This window comes from Girardinichthys multiradiatus, chromosome 6 (genome assembly GCF_021462225.1).
Source record: "Girardinichthys multiradiatus isolate DD_20200921_A chromosome 6, DD_fGirMul_XY1, whole genome shotgun sequence".
In the NCBI taxonomy this organism is placed as follows: domain Eukaryota; kingdom Metazoa; phylum Chordata; class Actinopteri; order Cyprinodontiformes; family Goodeidae; genus Girardinichthys; species Girardinichthys multiradiatus.
In genome coordinates this window covers 36360803-36373317 of record NC_061799.1, presented here as the reverse complement: position 1 = coordinate 36373317, position 12515 = coordinate 36360803, and the positions used below count along the sequence as shown (strand labels likewise).

General features: G+C 38.6%; 1 protein-coding gene across 1 annotated transcript in view; it reads left to right on the top strand.

Moving 5' to 3' along the window:
* ak5 (adenylate kinase 5) overlaps window positions 1-12515 on the top strand; it is a 113789-nt gene that overhangs the window by 88773 nt on the left and 12501 nt on the right. The window contains exons 10-11 of the mRNA XM_047369412.1: window positions 1826-1870; window positions 9471-9634. Coding sequence (XP_047225368.1) covers window positions 1826-1870; window positions 9471-9634 — 209 coding nt within the window. The remainder of the gene's footprint in view (window positions 1-1825; window positions 1871-9470; window positions 9635-12515) is intronic.

Here is a 12515-nt window from a genome sequence, read left to right as displayed (position 1 = left end):
TACATAGATCATCACTGAAGGCTTCAAAAACTGTGAATGAACACATATGGAATTATGTAGCAAACAAAAAAATTGTAAAAGAACTTTAAATGTCTTATATTTTAGATTCCTTAAAGTAGTCGCCCTTTGCTGTGATGACTGAAATATTAACCTTTGGCCGTGTGGGAAGTTCTTTCAAGACTCTTTAGAAAACCATTTCAGGTGACCACCTCATAAGGCTCATGAAGAGAGCAAAACAGTCATCAAAGCAAAGGGTGACTATTTTGAAGAATCTAAAATATAAAAATGTTTAGAGTTATTTCACACTTTTTGTTTACTATATAATTCCATGTGTGTTCATTCATAGCTTTGTTGCCTTTGGTGAGAATCTACAATTTAAATAGTCATGAAAATAAAGAGACTCATTAGGTGAAAAATGTATCTAAAACTTTTGATCAGTAGTGTAGGGCTGTGTGTAATTAATCTATATAATGAAGTGAATTGAGTTAGTGAAATAGATGAACTTCCTAATAATATTCTAATTTATTGAATGGGTCTGTATAGCATTGTTTATTCACAATGCAATCCAAAGTGTTTTGCAGGAGCAACAAACAACAAAAAAGTAAATAAAAACCAAACGTTTTTGCTTAAGAGTGCTTCATATGCCAAACACTTTTAAAGAAATTTAAAGATGTAAAAGCAAACAATGTAAAACATTTTCTTTCCCAAGAAACATATTGCTTTCAGACAACCAACGTCCGCCACTCCCTCAACGGTCTGGCTGCTGAATCCCCACTTAAACTTGCTTTCGCAGCTTTTGCTTGAGCTGTGACAGTCTATGCCCCCTCTCTCAGACATGTCCCTTTCCTTGAAGCCAATATTTCTCATAACTCTCATTTTTGTAGTCCTGTGAAGAGAAGCATTTTAAAAAGAGAACATTGGTGTGTGGGTAAGGAGAAGTCTGCCCACCCAACTGGCACACTTTCAAGTACAGTTAGATCTTTTGTGAAATTATCAGTTTAAATTAACTTGACTTGAGGAGTAATAAGCAGCTGCACATCTAATCATTGTGTTCCTACAAGAAAGGCCTTTTTAGTTAACAAAACAAGTCAATTTTAGTAGTTTCCTCTGAATCTATATGGTCATACACTGGTGGTGGCGAAAGCCATACAACAGCTCCATCTATTGTAATCACCCGAGTGCTGAGTCTGGTTGGCCACAAACATTTCTCAGTGCATCTTTGTCTATTCCTGTTCAATGCCTACTTGATCTTTGCTGAGTTGCAAGGGAGAGGATTTGCTAGGCTGTCAGTGGGGTGCCCTTTTCAAGCACACGGTCAACGTGCAAACTCCAACCGAAAGGCCCCACCTGCGGTTTGAACCGCAGGTGGGGCCTTCATTGCTGTGAGGCAAAAGTGCCAACAGCTGCTTCATCATGCAGCTATCTCAGTGAATCTGCAATGTGCAATTTAAAATTACCCATCTGCTTTGAAAGAAATGAGAAGGCCCAACTTTATTTTAATTAATGTTAATTTCACATTAGTCCTGTCAGGATTTGTAGGTTTTCTGGCACAAAAAAAAAATAATCTTTTTGGACTTTTATGTTCTATCTGATAGAGTACCATCTGTATGTACTCAGCTTGACATTTTCAGCTTTAGTTAGCTGTTCAATAGTCCAGACTTGATTTTAAGCTTTAGATTGGACAGATTTGGAAAAAGGTAATTAGCCTTGATGATATAAATTTGGCCATGAGGTCACAGAATGAGAAGCATCATCAAAAAGGCAACAAAGGTTAAAGTCTTGGTTAGCATCACATGTTGATGATTTATTTTTTTCCCCCTGACAGGTTACTGCAAAGAACAGAAGAAACCAAAGGTCATCTTCATGATGGGTATGTACTACTCCAAAACACTCACATACCCAGAGTATCAGCACAGCCTTCCTCTCCCAGCGCCTTAGATGATTATTTGACAAAACTGTAATGAGCAGCTGTTGACTGTTCAACAAGCTCTGTGCATTTAAAGACACATTAAGAAATAAAAAACTGCACAAAACACAATTCAGCAAGTTTAAATAAAGATACGTATTGCTAAAACTAAAGCTGAAAATCTTAAATCACTAATGCATGTTTAAATATTTTAGTGATTGCTATTCTCAAACGTAATGATTATATTTACAGTTAATAAAATATATTTACATGCTGTTAAAACACCTTTTTTCTCTCCGTCTGACAAAGAGCTGCACAATATCTCGAAAGATTGTGCAAAATCACAATCATCACAAAGAACTGTTTGGATGCAATATTCGATGGTTCTATAATATTTCTTGGGCTGTGCTTTAGAAGCCTGATTTCTTCTGTTTTTATGTGTTTTTGTGGCACTAGTGGCCTTTTCATTTTGTAAGTTGACAGACAGGAAATGGGGTTGAGAGAGAGGGGAAGACATGCAGCAAAGGTCAACGGGACGGAACCCGAATCCGTAACGGCTGCTTTGAGCCTCTGTATATGGGTCGGGTGCTTCATCTCTGCGCCACCACCGCGCCCCAGAATCCTGTTTTCTTATAACATATTTGGCCCCTTGGATGGACTCTCACAATCCTTTATGTCCACAACTGATGCATACTTTAGCTGTCAAGATCCTGAAGTTTAAGGAGAGTGGTACGGATGTTGTGATGACAGAAAAATTTCATCACAACATTCCTCCTGACAGAACTGGTGTAGCTAAGAAAGGGTTTGGAGACTGCCTTGTTATCACAGACCTTTTCAGCTCTGTCTACAAATTGTTTGTAGGACTAAGATCAGGGCTTTGTGATGGCCATTCCAAAGCATTTACTTTGTTTTCCTTAAGCCACCTTGTAATTAATTTGGTGGAATGATTTGGTGATTGTTAATTTTGAAAACCCATTTGTGCCCAGGCTTTAATTTCCTGGCTCGTGGTCAGGCAGATGTCACTTTATTTCAACATGTTTTGTCCTCTATTTTTTTTTTTTTTAAATGCACCACTCCCTGTAGCAAAACACCCACAAAACATGATGCTGCCACCTCCGTACCTCTTAGATGGGCAGGTGTTTTCAGACATGAAAGGTTCCACTTTTTGTCCTCCAAATTTAACAATAGTCATTGTTGCCAAACACCTACATTTTAATCTTATCAGACCACAGAACATGTTTCCAGAAACTTAAGTTCCTGTCCCTTGGTGCATTTGTAATCCGGCTGGAACGTTGCTTTTGGAGTAGTGGGTTTTTGAAAATAGATCCAATAAGTCCAGTCTGTCTTACATTGCTGAGTGATTTATTAACCAGAAGGGGCAAGCTCTGTGTAGTCATAAAAGTAGCAGCAGTTAAACCTAATTCGGTAGCTTTATATAAAGGAGGTAGCCAGAGCAAGAGAAACGCAAGTATTTTTAGTCACACTTTCTGCATGACTACAAATGGTGGGAAATGAAAGAAATGGAGAGGCCTCCCACTTATTGAGCAGTATAAATACTGCTCGGAGACACATCCGAGTCTGCTGGGTGTCTCTTCCTTTATACCCATGGTGACATTTTCCTCCAATTATCTGCTGCTGCTGCTGCACAGGTAAAGCTTTTTCGTCTGACTCTGCATCCATTTCTGAAATGTTCAAACAAACCGCTGTTAGTTAAGATCAGAGAGGATTTACCATTTGAATTGTCTTCCTGGCTGAAATGCTGACAAGGTTTAAGGTTTATTGGAACTCTGATGTTTCGTCATGTTTTCTGGATACTTAATATTTGCCAAAGCAGGTAAAACAGCCCTATTTAAAAGGATGAGAGCAAATCTTATGTATCACTGATCTTGAAGATTTAAATCAAGGTAATTTGAACTGAAATATTATTTAGTTTCTTTTGCAGTTTTTTAAATTTCATTTAATCAAATTGACAGTTAAAAAGAACGAACCAGTTTTTTATTAAATTATGGTAGAAAAATATAACATAATAAAATAAACCTTTACCCATTCCTGGGTGGGGATATCTGCATTCTTCCAGCAGTAAAGAAACTAAGCACAGAAAATATTCATGAAAAAATTAAAATAGCTCTAAAATTTAAATATGCGGTGGTATAAAAATTATAAATTTCGTACAAAATATACAAAGTAAATGCAAATTCTTTTACAAAAAAAAAATCTAATTTGATCAAACTAGGAGGTGCATTATGCTTTGAATTAATACTGACAATCTATTGAACAAACATAACCAATTTCCTGTACCATAGGAGAGCCAAAAACAGTATTTCCTATAATTATTAAATTAAATAAGAGATTTTACCAATAAAAATAGCTGCTGTTTTCTCCCTGTAGAATTTCCCTATTAATAATGGAGGTTTCTGCACCTCACCATCAGTTTTAGGCTTGTTGTGGAGCAGAAAACACCATCAGTTTATCGTCAGCATGTCAAAAAGGGAAGGTGCTTTCTGCTCAGATGCAGCAAACCATTTTGGACATTAATTTTCACCCATCACAGCGCTCTGTGTGCAAACCACGAAAGGATGCAGCTTGGAGTCACGTAGAATAAAAATCCATCACTGAAATTTTTATGTCGGCATATTTTCCTCCTTCTCCTCATTACCAGATACAATGCTGGGACTTCTGTTTAGCAGTGTGACAGTGACATTTTGCATTTCAACTGCAGCTTGAAGAATTCCCTCAATATCCCAACAACCTACCTACATGTGCGATTTGGAGGTGTGTGCACGCTTCTTCCCAGCTGGGAGCCTGATTGCTCACCGAGTGCAGTGCACACCAATCTATGTTGCTGAGGATTTATTTATTTTTTCTTGCATGGATTCTTCATTTTGCACCCAATGCAGTGCCAGAATGTATAAAAGCGGCAGTGAGTGTTACAATAAATCACTGGAAGAGCTGCCGGCCCTGTTCGACTGATTATATTGTAGCCTTGGCATGGGCCTAGGGTTGCCACTCCAACTTCAAAATGATGACCGGGCCATGCAGATACATGTGGCCCACATTGTATGAATAAGCATCCCTTGTAGATACCAGGCTTCTGCACAATGCACCCAGTGCCCAGACATGATGCCCCATGACTGTGGACCACCACAGTCTCATTCCTAAAGTTTTGTACATGTTCACAACAATCAGAACATGTAATTACATGAAATGGGAAGTGCATTCTGGTTAAATTTATCATTGCCATGGTTCCTTCTTTTCTTTGATTTTGTCTTAAAAACAGAAGTGAAAGTACATAAAAATCTGCATGTACTACTTTAGTTTTTATCCATTTCCTGCTTTGTCCTTTTTTCTGATGGTGAAAGTTTGTTAATGTCCCACTTGCAGCTTCAGTAAGCACACATACCCCTGCATTGTTGGAACCAAGAACTTTCACATGGGATGAAGGAAATGCAGATAAAAAAGTCCATGTCATGGTGTAATACTCATGACTAGGCAAGATTCATCTTTGTCAAAAGGTTACTTAATTAACTAATCAATAAACCAGGCTCCTTGGCCAATCAGAATTACTTTTTAGGTCCACATAAAACCGATCTGTTAGGCTCTACTCTGAGATGCAATTTAGAAAATGAAAAAACTGTTTTAATCAGTCATAAATGGAATTAATGCCAACTGAATGTTGTTTCCTGCAATAAAAGCTACTTTTTTGCGGGATAGAGTGGTGTAGCGGTAGAGCAGGCCGGGCGCCCCATTTACAGAGGCTTTAGTCCAACCTGGGTTCAATTCCCAATCTTGAGACTTTTGCTGCATGTCTCCCCCAATTCTCTCTCTGCCCATGTCCTTTCTAATATCTGTCAATAAAGGCCACCAGTGACAAAAAAATTATAAAAAAAAAAAAAATACTTTCCAATAAAAGTTGTGTGTAAAGTATTTTCCCATTTTGCTCACACGCTTATAGAAAAGGACAGATTATGCCATTATGGGCATATAATTATGTAAAATTTTATGGTTACTATGTAAATTTCTCTTCTCTTCTGTCTCTTATCCTCTCTTCAACTCTTGCTTCCATTGCTCTCATTGCAGTTTTTAATCTGCAAAGAAAATAACCCTTTTATTCCTGTAATTGCCTTATGTTTAAATGGTGAAAACCCTGCTGCCGGTGAACAAGGCATTTCAAGCTGGAAATATGTATATATTTCTTGATTATGTGAAAAAATGCAATTTGCAAGCAGAATCCGCTCTGCTGTTATGCCTATTTTCCTCAAAAGTACTTAGATCTCATTAGGAATTAAAGGATTATTGGATTAATTTTTTAGCCACATATTGTTTCCACAGGTAGGAAATCAGCCACCTTACGTATGTAAGAATTTAAAATGTTTCTGATCCTTCTTTTGTAGACTTATTGAAAATTATTAAAACCACAAACTACAGCATAAAAAAACCTGTACTGAAGGAAAAATGTTTATTTGGTGACATTTTACAGTTTGAGCAAGTTTTAAATTATGTTGTCAAGTCAAAGGTTCTATGAAACTAAATTTGCAGTGACTGACAGGGTCTGATTCCAATATTTCTTCAAGCAAAAATTGCTTACATTGCATTAAATAAGCTCAACAAAGTTTGGGTAAATTAAAGATATAACTGTTGATAGCAAACCTTTTGAGTTTTCTCCAAACCGTCCAGATTATAGTCTGTTATCTAAAATAAAAAAGGAAAATAATGACTTATCTATTTAAATGAACCATTAAGCTTTCCTCTGTTTTCCACACCTCAAAAGAAAGGAACAAAAATGAATCAGATAATTTAACAACTGATTTCCACAAGCATGTCTTTTAAATATACTGCCGCATTGTGCAACATGATAGCTGAGAGGAAACAACAATTGTTTTAGTAAACTAATTGTTTACTAAAGTTGTCCAGTGATCAGAGGGATTTTAATATGTCAACTGTTTAAGTGGCAGTTTAGAAATACAGCAAAAAGACTCAACGCATTTGTTCCTGAGCAGTAAGATAATCAGCAGACATACCTCTGGTACAGTTTTTCATTTGTTGGACTATACCATTTTGGCTTCCCCTTGCAAACCCCTTGTGGATATAACCAAACACTAATTTCAACTCTGCTTCACCCGGTCAAAACTTCCACACTGAAGATTTGTCTCAGCAGCAGCAAATTAGCTGCTTTTCTATGGTGCATTTAAGGACCAGAAGTGATAGATTCATCAAGGCTAAATATATGTTCTTCACCACAGTTCGCAAAGGTTTACATGTCATGGCAAAAAGAAAGTACACCCTCTGCTATGAGGACATAATTAAAAGGATTTGGTCAAAGATTAAGATACATTTTTATACAAAAAAACTAAGTACACTGTTGCGGCTTCCACACAACTTAAAAAAGAAAGTAGCAGCCAGTATTTTCAGTTTGAAGTCTACCATTCTACAATCACAAAAGTAATTTAAACAGAAAAACATTTAGGACAGCTGACAGTCTTCCCAAAAAACTATACCAAGGTCAGAATATGCAATGCTCAAAGAAACTGCAGAAAACCTAAGATCTCCATCTCAGACTCTACGTCCCTCAGTAAGCATGTGACAATCATGAAAAGAGCTTAGAGATGTTTGACCATAACTCCCAGCTGCATGTTAGGAGAAAACCAAGCGCACCTTATGGGCACAAACGCCCTATACAAAGCATGGTGGTGGAGGGGTGATGGTTTGGGCTTAATTTGGAGCACGCAGAACCTGAGCACCTTGCAGTTCCCCTCTGTTTATTAGAGTATTCTGCAGAATGAATCATGGGGTGTACTATAGTTTTCTGCAGAATTTCCCTATTTTGCCTTAATTTTAGGTTAAATAATGGCATGGTGGAATCTGTTTTAAATCTTTGCATTGTTGAATTTAGTTTAAATGTAATTAAAACAAGATACTTTCTATTTTCTCCTGGTAAAACTCTACAACTGAAGAAGATTGTACTCTTTTCTGTGATTGTTGCAGATTCCTCTCACCTCCCAACAATCATAACATCCCACTGCAGATTTAAATTTAGCAATTCTCTTAAATGTCAAACTGATGGTAATTTTACTTCTTTTGATTACTTGTTTTGATTGAGCAATATATCCACATTATTAGATCATGGGTGGATCTTAACTCTACCAGTTTAACAAAAAAAAATATTGAAGGGTCATAATCTTAAAACAAAGGCTCCCATCAGAATCAAACTATTTGTTCAATTGTTGAAATTGGCTGAAAACACCTGAAAGCATCAGAAACCAAAGAAGCAAAGCTTGGTTCTCTGCAGATTACAGCTTCCATCCATCATCTATACCTGCTTATGCTTGCATGGAGGCAGCGTGGGGGCTGATGCCTATCTCCAGTGTTCATTCACCCTGGACAGGTCAGCAGTTCACGACAGGGCAACACAGAGACCAGAGTACCCGATGAGGACCCACACAAAGACCCCAAGCTGGGATTCGAACACAGGACCTTCTTGCATTTTTGCAAAAACTCTCACATTCCTAAATTAAATCTCTCACTTATACATGTATGTGTGTGTGTGTGTGTGTGTGTGTGTGTGTGTGTGTGTGTGTGTGTGCGCGCACCATGAGAGCTTCGCTTCGAATGATCATCAACGCTTATGTGAATAACTGAGGCATCCCAATTAGTAGAAGCAATAAGCCCATCTCTGCTGCAGTCCATTCATCATTTAGACTCAAATATTACCCGCTGAAATGTGAAGGACTAGATTATTAACAGGGCAGAATCAGGAAATTCAATTAGATCGTTCATTTTTCCTTTTTACCGCATATAGTGGCGTCTACCTTCCATGCCTTGTGTGACATCGCTCTTCTTCATCCCTCTTATTTATTCTCTCTGTCACTTTGTGTGCCATCATGGCCGATGCTGTTCACACACATTCTGGGATGTTTGAGCTTCTCAAATCTGAGAGAAACTATTAGCATGGTGAAACCATCTGCTGAAGCTCAAACAGACTTGCAGGCTTCAGTCTTTTCTATCTGGATTCCCTGCTGTAAATCAATCGGTTTTAGATGATAATGGAGAATTCAGCAGATCAGAGAATGATTAGCAGTAAAGATGTAATTGCATAATAAGACTTTTTACAAGATTATACAAAAAACAAATTTGACTCAAAACTCATTTCTTTAAGAAATCTTACTCTGTTTTCTATTATTGTAATATGTCCCTGAGTGACTTGATAGGTGCTTTTAAATAAAATTTAATATTATTGTTATTGTTATAAAAAGATTTCAGAGTAAATAATTTTGGTGTTTAACTGTCAGTTTTTGCTGTAAAAATGCAGAGTAGGTATGTTTTGTTAGAGAAAACTGATAATTATCTTTGATTTCTACCATTATCTTGATTTCTGTTTGTTTTCCCACATATTTTCACTTAAAAAAAAAAAAATGCCCACACACTCATCATCCATTTCCTCTCATCTGCCTCCTCCATGCTCTTCTCTCACCTTTCAATTTCCTCCACTTCATTCTGCCTCCACTGTACGAGGTCTTTTCCTCGCAGCTGCACAGGATATTGACAGATCTCCGTCTGTGTCCCTCAGGTGGGCCGGGCTCGGGTAAGGCTCTGCAGTGCGAACGGATGGAGGAGAGGTTCGGTCTGCGCCGCGTCACCCTGGGCGAACTGTTGTGTAGCGAGCTGCAATGCCACAGCGAAAGAGGGCGCCACTTGTTGGATGTTCTGGAGAGAGGAGAGAAATTGCCAGAGGTTAGATTTGGTACCTTATCTTCTACTTTGAAGCATCTACTCCTTGGAATGTTCATGCATTAGGATTTAATGTGATCGAACATAAATAAGCACATAACTGAAGTAGAAGGAAATTTAAAATCTTTCACAAACAGAATCTGAAAATTGTGGCATTCATTTGTATTCAGCCTACCCAGAGTCCATCTGTAGAACCTGCTTTCACTGATATTACAGCATGCAGGTCTTTTAGTCACACCTTGAGACTGACACTTTAGTCTTAGCAAAATACCATACCACTTTATTTATAAAGCACATTAAAGTGAACAAGCAGAAGACAGAATAAAACACATGAAACAGAAGGGGTAAAAAGATAAATAATCACAATAACTAGAAATATAAAAGCACAACGAGGTTAAGAACAACTCACACTAGGTCAAAGGCTAGAGAATATAAGCATCTTTTTAAACAAGACTTAAAAACAGTGAGAGAGGGAGCCTGCCTGACCGTGTAAGTAGTAAATCGTTCCACAGTTTTGAACCTGCAACAGAGCAGGCTCTGTCACCTCTAAACCTGTATTGTGTGTGTGGAATCAATAAAGGGATCTGATCTGCTGACCTCGGAGCATGCTGTGGGATATATGGTTGCAATGGATCAGAGAGATAAGACCGGGCAGAACTGTTAAGACGTTTAAAAACATACAAAAGGATTTTAAAATGAAGTGAACCGAAAGTAAACCGGAAGCCAAGTAAGGGATGCCAAAACTGACTTTCACCTTTACTAGTTAAACATCGGGCTGCGGCATTTTGAACCAGTTGCAAACGTGTAGTGGAGGTCTGACTGGTTCCATAAAGAAGCACATTACAATAGCCATGCCTGGATGTCAAGGCATGTGTTACTGTCTTAAGGTTTCTAGTAGACAGTAGGCAGTCGTTTCCATTGGAAAAAGCAGGATTTAACAATTAGGTTTACAAGACTATTTAATTTCATGGAAAGCTCCATTTTCACTAGTGAGATTAGTGACAATCTGTTTCTCAAACGAAGCCAGAGAGGAAAAGGTGATGCAGGAGTTCCTGTTTGTTCCACTGGATGGAAACAGCATGGCTTCTTTCTTCTTCTCATTAAAATGAAGAAATTTAAACCCTTTAGTTCCTGATGTCGAACAGGCAATCAAGGAGAGGTTAGAGAGGGCCTGCACCAGTGTGCTTCAGAGGAAAGGAAATTTAACAATCATCGGCATAGAAATGAAAATTGATGCCATGTGTACAAAAACAAACAGCACCTGGTGGCAGCAGGTACAAAGAAAACGATGAGGTCCCAGAATGGAGCCTTGTGGTATACCCCACCGAAGAGCCGTCGATGAGGAAACAAAATCCTTTATGTTGACACAAAATTCTCTCTTGGAGAGGTAGGAGTTAAACCATTTGAGGGCTGACCCTGTGATGCCCACCCACTGCTCTAGCCTAGAAATGAGGATCACATGGTCAATGGTGTCAAATGCAAGATCTAATAGAACAAGAAGCGCAGAATCACCAGAATCCATGACTACAAAGATATCATTATAAAGCCTCAACAGAGCAGACAGAGTGCCGTGGTGAGATTTAAATTTGGAACACCTCCAAAATAGGGTGATCCTCCAGGAAATATTTTGACTGGGACGCAACTATTTTTTCCAATACTTTGGACAAAATGGGAGCCTAGAAATAGGCCTAAAGTTGGACACCACCATGCTGGACATTAGCTGCTCCAGAAAGACAATGAAATAGGCTCAAAGTTTGTCAAACACAGCTAAACATGAAGACCCAATAGATAAGACATGAGCTGGTGGATAAATAAGTGCCTGAGTGTTCACAGTTTTCTCTGATCTGGGCTTTGAGTGCCTGGTTTTTACTGGAGCCACGTGGTCCATAATATTTAAACAAGCAGAGTGAAACTGAAGGGTTAGCTCATCATTGCTGGAAAACACCATGGGCTGCTGAATCCCTTCAGACTTAAAAATCTGAGTGATTAAAAGCCTGGCTGACCTGAGCAGGAGCACATGCTTTAGAGGGTCAACAGAGAGGAACAAACTCAAATAAGACAAGCATGTGATCTGAAAACACAGCATCACTGATTTCCAGATTAAGAACAGAAATACCTTGTGATAAAAACCAGGTCTAGTGAATGCTCACGTTCCCGAGTGGGACCATTTACAGATCAAGTTAAACCAAAAGAGTCCGATAAATCCAAGAAGTCCTTCACCAAAGGCTTCTCATCCCAATAAACATGAATGTTAAAATCCCAGATGATTAAAACTTGGTCACATCTCGGTGTAAGGTCAACCAGAAGATCAGAAAAGTCACTTAAGAAGTCTTTGTTGTATTTGGGAGGACGATATATCATAGAAGCAGGAGATTGACCCAGTTCAAAAAGACTCATTTCAAAACTGGAGTAAAAAAACCAGGATGGATAGCCGTTTACAGTCAAAGTTAACTTTATTGTGACTAATCCAACACACCAGGCCGTCATTCCTGAGGGAGGCGTTGCAGATGTCAAGAAAAGCGTAGTGGGATGTTGGTGAAGCTGAACACCTACGTAGATTTTTCTGCCAAGGATTTTCATGCTCTCTGTGGAGTTCATCATCGCCTTTCTGTTTTGGGACATCTCCGGGTCCTTGCTGTCTCTTGTCTGGTACTGGTTGTCGGCTCTCCGACTGCACCTATGAGACGCAAATCTTCATGATCTGCAGCCGCTGTTACGCGCTTCCCTTTCCTCTGCTGTGCTGGCTTCAGACCCAATCAGGATGTGCTTGGTGAAGACAAGATCGGTAACCAACAAGACTTTTATCTCGAGGCACTTCATCAACGGGTAGGATTTGGACTTTCTATGCATAACAGAAACCTTGATGCAGGGCCATCTGTTGCCA